Consider the following 13554-nt stretch of genomic DNA (forward strand, 5'->3'; position numbering starts at 1 on the left):
TAACATATGTTTTTGTTTAACATACTGTACCCTGAACACAATATTGTCTTCTTGCAAAAGCAAAGCACGTGATGTATTTGTTACTGATTTAAAAAACATCACCAATTTTAGAGTATTCCAACACAGCAGTTAAAAGAAATATCTTGTCCTGCTATATTGTTAGAAATTAAGTTATGTGTTAACTGATTCGAAAATTTGTAATCGCCAATAATGGGTCTAAGAATTATATATTAGCAAAGACCGCATGATCCGTTTCCTGTTCATTGCCGTGTTTTCCAGGATTCTCAAACAGAGTGCGCTAAGAGGCGAAGCACGCCTTTTCTTTTTTCTTTTTTTTTGTCCCCGAAATACTTCCGCGGATCGCACAAGTATGCGTTAAGGTGAGGTGACTGTTTCGGTAAACCCCCCCTGAGGGATGCTGTTACAGTTTCGTGCTCAAACTTAATTGTTTATGTCACATTTAACTAGCACTGGCAAGAAAAACTTCACTTTAAATATAACGTATGCAAACATTGAGCACTATCTAACATAGTTGCCATGTCTCCCTCTCGTGTACAATGCATTCCTGTGTTCTTCCGCGGGTGAAAAGGCCTTTTCAAGGTCCAGACTGCACATGATTAGAAAGGTGTTCCAGTTTGAGAAGAGTTGTCTGCCATAAGTTAGAAAAATGCGCGCTCAGTTCCATGAGAGCGGACAGAGAATATGCCCAAACCAATAAAACAAACAAGGCTTTTTTTTTTTTTTTTTATTATTATTATTTGTTTCAAGGGGGTGTGATTAATTAAACATTGCACTGACTGATTCCAAAAAAAAAAAAAACTCTCCACTTTCATCACACCAACGTAATTGTTTGTTTGTGTGTCACCATACTACATTTGCTTTAGCCATTCGGTCACGGAAATAAAAAAATGTGACAGCAGAAATAAAATTCCCAGAATTAAATGATTAACGAGGAAAAGTTGACTATTATGCGGCGTGAACAATTAGCCGATACGACAGTGACCTCTACTGGTGATCCCATTAAAATACCTACACTGTGTTTTCTAAGCAGGTGAAAGCGAAGCGTTTTTCGTGAGCTTCGCTTGTAAGCTAATACTGGGTAGCTTTAAAAGTGAAAACATTAACTAATTTAAAAGCAGGAACTTAAACCAGTAACTTAAATTTTATATCAATAGCACACTATTGCGCCCCGTTTATTTATTTATTTTATTTGTCATTGTAATCTGGTCAACCTATCCCAGATCACCGCGTAAAACTCGTTCAAGCCCCTACTGAGATGAAAATGTATAAATCTGAGAAGAATCTAGCTTTATCTTCATCCTTCAGTGCACTCAAATCCACGTAATGAAGTTTAGGTTTACTGTAAATCTGTGGTACTGTGCTTTAGATACAGAAACAAACTTTGTTCTTTATTCCTGTTCATCCAACCATTCATTCTCTTATATTAGTATATTATTATTCACAATTATTAATTATACTTTTAATTTAAAGAGCCCCTTGGCTGTGTATTAGTTACATTAGCAGTTATTTGTAAAAAGGTTGTCTATTGTGAACTCAGATGAATAGTGAGTCAATTAAAGGATCTTAACCAATAGAAGATAAAGATATCTCAGTGTGAGTGGTGTTGGATACACAGGTATTTAACACCACTTCTTTTAATGATTCATCTTCTGCATTTTTGTTAAAGACACTGACTACATTTACTGTTACAGCTGCAAATAAACAGTACAAGTCTATAACAACATTTAAAGTGTTATGTGAACACACATTTTAACTTTGGGGCTAAAAAAATTGTTCTTTTGTAAAAATGTTTTTTGTAATTTGCTTTGTGAAAAAAGAAAAAAAGAAAAAATCCAACATGATCCAACATTTCTTAAGATACCATCAGTGTCTGCTTATGAGGTCAGACAGCTCTACAAACTAGATGTTTTTTTTTTACTATTATTATTATTTTTGTATCTATATAAATAGGGTCACAAATCCATAACTTCTTCATCCACAGTTTTCTTAGTGGGTTCCAGATATCTCTCCTGTACTCCAAGAGTTCTGAAATTTATTGTCAAGGACAAAATACATTCGCAGGTAATAAAAGGTTTAAAAACGTCCCCCCAAAACAGAACATTTTACGCATTTCAGAGCAGCAATCCATGAAAAGAGTAACACATTATTTGTGTATAGTAGCCAAACATAGCATAGAATTGCTAAATTTTATCTAATTTTGCTAAGAGTCGTTCAAGCCCTAATAAAAATATATAGACACTTTTCCACCATCAGACCGAATGGTTCCACATTGGAAAACAATAAACGACCGTGCCAAAGAACCCATATAAGTATGGAACAGCATGGTTCCATAACGAGAACCGTTCAGCCCAATGGTGGAAAAGCGGCTTATGTTGCAAGAAAATAATACAAAATACCTTTTCACTATGCAAATTCAAAAATAAATAAATGCATTTTTGCAAGATCTCTTTTCTAGTCTGAATCCCTATTTAGTGTGCCTTCAGCAATTTTTGTGTTTTTTTGATAAAGGTAATGATTACAGAAATGAATGGGGAGTTAACACAATGAAAAAAAAAACAAACAAAAAAAAAAGAGACAGTACAATAAGGATACGAGCTGAACTGGAAGTCCGCCCCTACAGCAGCAGACATCATGACCTGCAGGTTCCTCTCCTCTAGGTCCCCAAAGCAGTAGCCATTGGCTTTGTCTACAGTTTGCAAAACTTGTGTCATGCTTTCCTTGTCCTGTAGAAAAATAACAATGATCAAAGTTCATGCTGCAAATCTCATCACAAGTACGCAAACATATAACACAAAAAAGATGTGAGCACTAACTTGCACATTAAGAGGTACAAAAGACACAAGGCTGTAGTCCTGGATCACTTCAGCCAACTTCTCATTCAGGTGATGGAACTTCTTGAAGAAAGGGTCTGAGGCCAAGTGATCCACCAAGTAAGACAAGTCCAGAACCTCAGTGTAGAAGTCCAGGTTGAATGCTTGCAATAATAATAATAATAATAAAGTAATAAATGCAGAAATATCATCTAACACAGATATGTTGCTGCAACAAATCCAATTATACCTAATAACTTAAGATGGGGGTCAATATCTGATGAAATAGTATAGTAAAATACTATGTACAAAGGGTTGGGAGGGTTACTTTTGAAATGTATTCCACTACAGATTACAGAATACATGCTGTAAAATGTAATTTGTAACGTATTCCGTTAGATTACTCGAGGTCAGTAACGTAATCTGAATACTTTGGATTACTTCTTCAGCACTGGTAGATTTATTCACTTGTTTTGACTATAAAAACTCTGCCAGTACAGTAAGACAAATTACACATGTTAAAAATACATTCTTTGAAAAACCTAAATATCTTATGCAATGTTGTTTCTAAAAGAAGATAAATCAAATTGATCTTGTTTTAAGGATTTTTAGATATTTTTACAGGAAAACAATACAAAAATTATTATCAAGAATATAATGTTTGCCCTAATATCAAAAGTCTTACTAGAAAAAAAGAAATTATGATCCAACGTGAAATTTCTTGATAAAAATATAAACATGCCTGGTAACGTGCATGTAAAATGGCTAGAAAAAGCATTTTAGCTTAGCGTAAAGCTGACAATTTACACAAGGTTTATTTCTATTTCATCTGCTCCAAACTTACTTCAAACGTACTTCTCTGTCTGCTCGTATGAATGTAACACATCATAAGAAAGTGTTTCACTGCTGTTCAAATGCACTTTGAATCGCATCATTTATATGTATAAATGTTTTCCATCTGAAAGGACTAAATATTAAATGAAACAAATGACAATAAAATGCAAAATAATCTCTTCAGTAATCAAAATACTTTTTGAATGTAACTTTATTCTAAATACCAATGATTTAAATTGTAACTGTAGTGGAATACAATTACTTATATTTTGTATTTTAAATAAGTAACCCCATTACATGTATTCCATTACTCCCCAACCCTGTATGTACAGTATTTACATCTGCACCTGTATCTTCTTTCATTAAGGCTTGGGCTAGATCAACTCACCAAGTTTTCCATACTGCTCAATAAGGTCAATTTTTGAAAGCACATTGACATGTGGCAATTCCACATGCAGCATGGTGGCCAGGGACGTACAGAGGATAGAGATGAACTTGGCTGGATCAGCACAGTAATGGGAATCCACCAGGTGCACTGCAGTCATCTGCCGAAATAAGACGAAGTGAGACAGGAGACAAATAAGAGAGAAGTACAAGAAAAGTTTTGATCACCTGCTTACCCTGAAATTCCACTTGGAAAGCTGTGCAAATATATTCTTCACCGAATTATGATGAGTGTAAAGTTCCACCTGTCCCGGGCAATCAAAAAGGAAATAGCAGTCGCGGTGTTGTTTCAGCTTGTCCTCTAACCAGTCCAAATTGGCCTCTAAATACTCCATACAATAAATCAGACCACCATTGGGGCCAAGTTTTAGACCATCCATCACATCACAAAGAGTGACAAGCTCAGATATGTCCACTGCACATGGATATGGCAATCCCTCATTGGCAGGATCCAGGTTAACAACCACCACCTTGCGTCCTAGGCGACTCAAAAACTCTTGCATGCCTCGACAATAGGTGGTTTTACCTGAACCAGGTGGACCGATCACAACCTGGCCGAAATGTATAGGTGATTCTGAAGGCTGTGATGACATTGTGACGAAGGCACCGGTTGACTACTATGCAAATACACAAACTAGGCTACATATAAAAGAGAAAGAGACAATTTATAAGCAAGTGATAAGATTAATACCATTAATAAGAGCTCTTTAGAGAAATTAAAACGAACAAACTTCGCCCATTTGGACAATGTAATGAGTTCTTGCAATAATTCAATTTAAACATCTTAATTACAGGCAATCTTTTTTATCCTTATCTGACTGTAAATATTACATGGCATATTTTATTAAGTATTATGTGCGGTCTGGTGCTGAGATATGAGTACAGGTAAGCATAAACATAAACTAATCCAGACCCATAATACAAAGGCCAGCTATGCTAGAATGAATGTATGGCACAAAGATGAAACAGCGTCTGTTAACATGGGACAAATATGAATAATAACAATAGGCATAAGCACAAACCTCTAAAACCCATGATGGTATCAACGTGATAAAAACCGGATGTTGAGTATTTCAAAATAAAAGTATCGTAAAACGGACTTCAAGAATAAAGCCCTTTTATTGATGTAAAAATTATTTTATGATTTTCTGTGTTCTACTTTATACACAAAAGCATTCAAAACATATCTGTTGTTTAAAATAATTACTGACTCATTGGAAAGGGAACTGTTCGTGTCTTACTGTGTTTTTGATTTGTTCTTGTTCTTTGTAATTTTATTTTGTTGTTTTATCATTTTGAACGTATTTATGTCCTTTATTTTATTTTTTTAATTATTATATGTTATATTAAGTTTTTTTTTTTTTTTTTTTTTTTAGAACAAACGTGAATTTTCGCCTCGATTCCTATGCAGCCATTTACGCCTGGATCGAACATTTGCGCGCCAAAAAAGAAAAGTTTTATTTATTTATTATTTTATTTTTTTAGGTAATAGGCTGGCTCTTTGCTGTATTTATATCCCCTGTAATGTTTCTAAATTCAAAATAAAAGCATTAAAAATATGTAGAAAGCTGAGGACATTGACATGAATCAAGAAGCATAATACATTCATCAAATCTTGTGCCACTATATACAGTACTGTGCAAAAGTTTTAGGCCCATGTGAAAAATGTTGCATAGTGAGGATGTCTTCAAAAATAATGCCATAACTAGTTTTCATTTATCAATTAACATCATACAAAATCCAGTAAACATAAAAAAGCTAAATCAATATTTGGTGTGGCCACCTTTGCATTTAAAACATCCCCAATCCTCCTAGGTACTCCTGGACACAGTTTTTCTTGGTTGTTGGCAGATAGGATGTTCCAAACTTCTTGGAGAATTTGCCACAGTTCTTCTATCTATTTCGGCTGTCTCAATTGCTTCTGTCTCTTCTTGTAATCCCAGACTGACTCGATGTTCAATGGGGGGCTCTGTGGGGACTATGCCATCTGTTGCAGTGCTCCCTGTTCTTCTATTCTATTTGCAAAAGAAATGTTTGGGAGTCTAAAATGTATTTTCCCTATTGACATGCTAAAGCTGAAGATATAAATAACCATCTTAAGACAAATATTTTTGTGAAACATCTTAAGTGCCTAAAACTTTTGCACAGTACTGTATATAGTGAGCAAATGGTGTTATTTTAAGGACAAAATGTGTGTGTGTGTGTGTGTGTGTTATATATATATATATATATATATATATATATATATATATAAATATAAAGGTATGTCAGCATCTTTATATGCACAATCAATTTATCAGCATCCTTGAGCCTACAGTACATTTACTGATACAGTACAAATCAATTCTCGCAAAATATTTAAATAATTCAGATTGCTTTTCAGCAATATATGAATAATCAGTGCATCTAGAAAATACAATTTCCTCTTCTGAATTTTTGTACTTAAATTTGACAAATTCAGGCAAGTTTTGAAGATGTAATTTAGCTCACCAGTAGGGCTCCATCAACTGCAGATCTCCCCATTTGCTCTCAAAATATGTGCAGTCAATGAAAAACACAAGAAACTCCATTTTATTTGTTTTTATTTTACAATACAAAACATCTAAAAATCAAATATGAAGGTGCTGTGAGAGAATAGAAAATGTCTAAACAAAGAAGTCATCTTCTGTAAAGTAATATTTAGACTTTTGCAAATTAGTCTGATTTTTCTGAATATCCACAAGGATGAGAACTCGCTGCTCTGTGAGTGCTGACAGCCTGGTTCGATTAACCAGTAAACAGTACTCATCTAATCAGAAAGACTACAAACTAAAACACATGAAACAAGCACTCGCATCAAATACATCCAGTATATTTACAGAAACCAAATCTACACATAATCTCCATTACCTCAAAAGTACAGTATCCAAAATATATATATTTTTTAACATATTGAGTAATTAGTTCTGGCATTGAGCACTTGCTTTGAGACACAACACTGTAGACAGTCTGACAGAAAACTGTCTTATACAAAAGCTATCCACCTGAGAATAGAGTCATACAGAGCAACCAGGGCAGGATGAATCATGATTGTTTCATTGTCCAAAACAAAATGGTGAAACGGACAGTGCTGTTCCTACGGGCCAAACTCTTTTGAAGAGCCCAGCACAAAACAGGTATTTTGGTAAAAGTTGGGTACGAACTACTCATCAAGGCCTTCATCCTCATCTTCCTCCATCTTAGCATCAACCTCAGCTGTGTCAGAGGACTCATGAAGGAGCACATATTCTCTACTGCTGAAGCCAAATTTCAGCACGTCCTTCTCTTTTAGCTCATAGTAACGCTGTGGTTCTATACGCTGATTGTTCAGGTAGGTGCCATTACCAGATCCCAGATCAATGATGTATGGTTTAACTCTTCTTCCTGTGGAGCCATCTGCCCGTGTGAACTCCACTAATCTGGAGAGAGAAAAGAGCATTATGAAAACTAATTACCACTTATATTCAGTAATATTTCAAGAGTAGACCCTTACAATAACTTCTCACCAATGGGTTTGTTATACCACCACTGCTGATATAAAGCATGCTTTTATGATAAGGGCTCCCAATGTCACTTCCATTTTTTATTTAACTTAAATCTTTTCTGACCTCACTCCTTTAAAAGCAATCATGCAGTCAGGTCCTGGACATTAATAATAACATTATACACAGGGAGACTGACCATTCCATTATTAGCTATAATTATGATTGTTATACACATTTTCTAATATAACATAATAAATTCAATTAATGTAGTCTGTTATCTCCTACTGAAAAATATACCAATGTGCTCCATGTTGTTCTGACCTGTACTGAAAAACAGCATGCTGTTTGGAACAAGAAGGGTGGTCAATAGGAATGTCTGCTATCCTCCTCTGTCGTCCAAGTAGATACGCACTCTGTCTGTGGATGTACATGACTGGGAGTGGCTCATCATTTTTAAAAGGGTACAAACGCCACCTTCTTTTAGGGATGCGGGCCTCAGGAGGCTCATTATACTTGATGACCACCCCCCTGTATGTGTTGGTATCTTCCACCAAGGCACCTGATAATTCAAAGTTGGGCTTTTCCTTCTCAGCAGCAGGGGGAGAATCACCATCCTGCCCACCACCAAACTCTTGTGCATCATCACCATTACCGCTCCGAGCCTCCTGTCTAAGGCGATTCTCTCGCCGCCGTTCATTATGTTCTTCTCTTTCAGCTTGCTGTTGCTGTTGTATATGGGCATCCCTTACTCTTCCCCTTTGCCTCTCCTGTTCTCTGTCTCGCTCTCTTTGCCGTGGCCGTTCTCCCTCCCTTTTTACCCTGCGGTCATTTGAATCATCCCTTCTCTCACGATGCCTATGACATTCGGCTCCTCTGTGATCCTCTTGATCCTATAATGAAAATTCTTATTAATATGCCTTACTGGTAACTTACAGCAATAATGGGTGACTGGGTTTGTTATGTAACTAATTTTAAGTAAACAACAACAAAATTGCGATAAAACTGCAAAGCAAGCACACAAAACTAAAATACCCACAACTTCAAATATACAAAGAAACATAATAGTCATGAGAGCTTGTATTGCAACTTAGATTTAAAGGGACAGTTCACCCAAAAATGAAAATTCTCCTATCATTTACTCACCCTCATGCCATCCCAGATGTGTAGGACTTTTTTTTTCTTCTGCTTAACCCAAATGAAGATTTTTAGAAGAATATCTCAGCTCTATTGGTCCGTACAATGCAAGAGAATGGTGGCAAGAACTTCGAAGCTTCAAAAAGCATATAAAGATAGCGTAAAAGCAGGGCTCGACATTAACACTTGTCCGGGACAAGTGGATTTTTGAAGGGGCAAGTGAAAGAGAATTTTACTTGCCCAACTGGACAAACAGACTGATTAAAACGTCAATAATGAAAATAAAATAACTGGCAATATTTGTGATAGCCTAGGCCTTTGTCACTTATTACAAATTTCATATTCTTATTCTGCTGTTGAAAATAATCAAGAGCACATAATTTGATAATTTGCTAGTATCTAGTAACAGCTACACCATGTTTGATTGACAGGCAGCGTATGTGTTGTGCTGAAAATGCGTGTGCTCCGAGAATGCTTGCGCTAATGCGCGCCTGAACGGTCAAATGCATTTCAAAATTCCGCAAAAATGTCCGTCTTGGTGAGGTATTCATGTAAACACGAAGAGTTATGTCTACAGTGAATGTAAACAGTGAAGAAAAAAGCGGAGTTGTATTAAAATGTCAGACTTGTAAGTATAAATGTATGCTAATAGTCCTGCTGCCGTCCAGTGTGTTAATATATTAATCAAACAACCAAAAATGAGAAAACCACTCACTGCTCTTGACTGGGTAACTTTAGTAGCTTTAAAAAGTATTAATGCATTATAATTATACAGTGAAGACCAAAAGTAGTTTTATGTTGCATTTCATTCTGAATGTTTCCATGAATACTTTATACTGCTGTTAAAAACTTCTAAAGCTGTTAAAAAAAGCACTGAATTTTCTTAATTTGTATTTTTTTGTTCTATTATTTTTAATTTATTTCTATTCATTGCTGTTTTTTATTGTTATTTTATTACTGACTGTTTACTAGTCTTAAATAATTAAGAACTTGAAACCATTCTTCCATAATTAACTTATTAGTTAGTGTTATTATTTGTTGTGGTATTGAGAATCATCAAATTTCACTACTACTGGCTACTGAATTCGGCTACTGAAATTTTAGTATTGTGATAATGTATAGCCCATATTGTACATGGTAGATCTTGCTGCAATAACATGATGAAAATGTAGATCTCAATCCATATAAATGTGAGCACCCCTGCTGTAAATGATGGCGATGGAGACTTTTCTTTATTTGACTACCATACGTAACATAACATAACATAATTACCATAAGACAATACTCATCCCCTACCCAGTGCAGTTTACATTTCTGTCGCAGAGAATTAAGTTGATTGCATAGGTACACTGTTAGGTTGGGCATCGGTCGAAAGTTTAGAAAACATACAACAGAAACTTTGACGTGTTACTTGAGCATGTAACTTAAATGGCCTTTTTTCTCTCCAGGCAATTAACTTTTATACTCGGACACCCGAATGACCAATTTAATTGTCCGTAGGACAAGCACATGACAATGCTTAATGTCGAGCCCTGGTAAATGTAATCCATACGACTCCAGTGGTTTAATTTATTCACTTGCATTGTACCTACAGAGCTGAGATATACTTCTAAAAATCTTCGTTTGTGTCCAGCAGAAGAAAGTCATACACATTTGGCACGGCATGAGGGTGAGTAAATGATGAGAAATTTTCGTTTTTGAGTGAACTATGCCTTTCAGCACTCAGTTTACATATAAAGAAAAACACTATTAAAGACAGAATAATTGACAGCTTTCACACCCATTCATGATGTTGCAACATTACTCCTTAACTTGCACTGATTCATCAGGTTATGTAGAGGGTCAGCTCTTTTTTTGTTTGTTTGCTTTTTTTTTTTTTTTTTTTTCCAAATAAAATGTTCTCCAATTATACTCGCCCGCTTTAACCTAACGTCTGTCCCGCGGTGCGGGCTTCTGCTCCTCCGGGGTCGAGGTGATCTCTTCTGCTGTGTGCCCGATGACCGATCTCTTCTCGCTGGCGATCTGTCCCTTCTTCTAACAGGTGATCTACAAGTTCGGGAAACATCCAACATAAAATTACTGACAACAAACTAAATTAATTGTTGATCCCTACCCCAAATACTACAATACTTTTTAATGGAATGACGAGACGAGAAATGTGAGCGATCGCTTTACTCCACCGTATAAGGAATAAAGGCGCTCACCTGCTGTCCCGTCTTCTCGGAGGTGGGCTACTGCTGCCGCGGCTGGAGCCTGAACTGGCTCGGCGTGACCGCTGAGGCCGCACGGGGCTCACATTTTCTTGTTTGATTTTTATCTTTGTGTCCCGGGCAGGAGATTCTCTGCGTCGTCTCTTGTGATCCATTGCGAACTGAGCTTGCCTATAAAGTTCCTAAAACGTAAGAGTCGTTCATACTAACTGAAAAGATCAAAACACACTGAGAAGAGCATTTACGAAACTTCCCTGTGCACTTCCGGATTGAAGCTTGCACGTTGATTAAACTTGTCCCTCCTTGAAAAATGAAAGGATATTTTTGGTTCCGCTTTCTTCAGGGCTTTACTGAACAGCGCCGCCTGGTGGTGTGATTATTATCGGTTCTGACCCTAGGACGAAAAAACTATGAAAATGCGAAAACTCTTAAAGGAATATTCCAGCTTTAATACAAGCCAAGCTCAATCGACAGCATTTGTGGCATATGTTGATTACCACCAAAATCATTTTTGTCTTTCCCCTCCTTTTCTTTAAAAAAGTAAAACTCTGGGTTCCAGTTAGGCACTTACAATGGAAGTGAATGGCCACAAGATGTAAACATACAGGTGCATCTCAATAAATTAGAATGTCGTGGAAAAGTTCATTTATTTCAGTAATTCAACTCAAATTGTGAAACTCGTGTATTAAATAAATTCAGTGCACACAGACTGAAGTAGTTTAAGTCTTTGGTTCTTTTAATTGTGATGATTTTGGCTCACATTTAACAAAAACCCACCAATTCACTATCTCAACAAATTAGAATATGGTGACATGCCAATCAGCTAATCAACTCAAAACACCTGCAAAGGTTTCCTGAGCCTTCAAAATGGTCTCTCAGTTTGGTTCACTAGGCTACACAATCATGGGGAAGACTGCTGATCTGACAGTTGTCCAGAAGACAATTATTGACACCCTTCACAAGGAGGGTAAGCCACAAACATTCATTGCCAAAGAAGCTGGCTGTGCACAGAGTGCTGTATCCAAGCATGTTAACAGAAAGTTGAGTGGAAGGAAAAAGTGTGGAAGAAAAAGATGCACAACCAACCGAGAGAACCGCAGCCTTATGAGGATTGTCAAGCAAAATCGATTCAAGAATTTGGGTGAACTTCACAAGGAATGGACTGAGGCTGGGGTCAAGGCATCAAGAGCCACCACACACAGACATGTCAAGGAATTTGGCTACAGTTGTCGTATTCCTCTTGTTAAGCCACTCCTGAACCACAGACAACGTCAGAGGCGTCTTACCTGGGCTAAGGAGAAGAAGAACTGGACTGTTGCCCAGTGGTCCAAAGTCCTCTTTTCAGATGAGAGCAAGTTTTGTATTTCATTTGGAAACCAAAGTCCTAGAGTCTGGAGGAAGGGTGGAGAAGCTCATAGCCCAAGTTGCTTGAAGTCCAGTGTTAAGTTTCCACAGTCTGTGATGATTTGGGGTGCAATGTCATCTGCTGGTGTTGGTCCATGGTTTTCAAAAAACACAAAAGTCACTGCACCCGTTTACCAAGAAATTTTGGAGCACTTCATGCTTCCTTCTGCTGACCAGCTTTTTAAAGATGCTGATTTCATTTTCCAGCAGGATTTGGCAGCTGCCCACACTGCCAAAAGCACCAAAAGTTGGTTAAATGACCATGGTGTTGGTGTGCTTGACTGGCCAGCAAACTCACCAGACCTGAACCCCATAGAGAATCTATGGGGTATTGTCAAGAGGAAAATGAGAAACAAGAGACCTAAAAATGCAGATGAGCTGAAGGCCACTGTCAAAGAAACCTGGGCTTCCATACCACCTCAGCAGTGCCACAAACTGATCACCTCCATGCCACGCTGAATTGAGGCAGTAATTAAAGCAAAAGGAGCCCCTACCAAGTATTGAGTACATATACAGTAAATGAACATACTTTCCAGAAGGCCAACAATTCACTAAAAATGTTTTTTTTATTGGTCTTATGATGTATTCTAATTTGTTGAGATAGTGAATTGGTGGGTTTTTGTTAAATGTGAGCCAAAATCACAATTAAAAGAACCAAAGACTTAAACTACTTCAGTCTGTGTGCATTGAATTTATTTAATACACGAGTTTCACAATTTGAGTTGAATTACTGAAATAAATGAACTTTTCCACGACATTCTAATTTGAGATGCACCTGTATGTGTTAACATGATTTAAGTGTGATACAATCACTAACTTACCTTTTCTGTGTAAAGTTATAGCCTAGCTAATTTTACAACTTTGGTGCCATAACGATTTAAATAACTTTACAGCTCAAATAATACATTATAAGCTTCACATGCCTGCCTTTAAACCCTCCAAAAAAACTGGCCCCATTCACGTCCATTGAAATTGCCTCGCTTCCCACCCCCCCCCCCTTTTTTTTTTTTTTTTTTTTTAAGAAAAGGAGGGACGAGTCAAAATAATTTTTTGTGGTAATCAACATTATGCCACACATGCTCTTGATTAAGCTTCACTTGTATTAAACCCGGAATATTTCTTTAACGTAACGTATTTTATACTAATTAGGCCTACTAGTTGTAATTCGTGCATTGGCCTTCTAACACCATACAT

The 13554-nt window shown here is 36.7% G+C and overlaps 2 protein-coding genes across 2 annotated transcripts; both read right to left on the reverse strand.

Moving 5' to 3' along the window:
* Window positions 1-1607: 1607 nt before the first annotated feature.
* On the reverse strand, window positions 1608-5179 carry gpn2 (GPN-loop GTPase 2). The gene is made up of 6 exons (XM_051721932.1): window positions 5132-5179; window positions 4286-4748; window positions 4054-4210; window positions 2835-2995; window positions 2614-2744; window positions 1608-2046 (listed from the first exon to the last, which is right to left on the reverse strand). The coding sequence occupies exons 2-6, from the start codon at window positions 4700-4702 to the stop codon at window positions 1974-1976; spliced, it is 939 nt and encodes a 312-aa protein (XP_051577892.1). The 5' UTR covers window positions 4703-4748; window positions 5132-5179; the 3' UTR covers window positions 1608-1973.
* Window positions 5180-6679: 1500 nt separating this feature from the next.
* On the reverse strand, window positions 6680-11250 carry snip1 (Smad nuclear interacting protein). The gene is made up of 4 exons (XM_051721928.1): window positions 10951-11250; window positions 10663-10792; window positions 7934-8502; window positions 6680-7546 (listed from the first exon to the last, which is right to left on the reverse strand). Exons 1-4 carry the CDS (start codon window positions 11109-11111, stop codon window positions 7291-7293), a joined length of 1116 nt encoding a protein of 371 aa, XP_051577888.1. The 5' UTR covers window positions 11112-11250; the 3' UTR covers window positions 6680-7290.
* Window positions 11251-13554: the final 2304 nt, after the last annotated feature.

This window comes from Myxocyprinus asiaticus, chromosome 16, assembly GCF_019703515.2.
Source record: "Myxocyprinus asiaticus isolate MX2 ecotype Aquarium Trade chromosome 16, UBuf_Myxa_2, whole genome shotgun sequence".
Lineage (NCBI taxonomy): Eukaryota > Metazoa > Chordata > Actinopteri > Cypriniformes > Catostomidae > Myxocyprinus > Myxocyprinus asiaticus.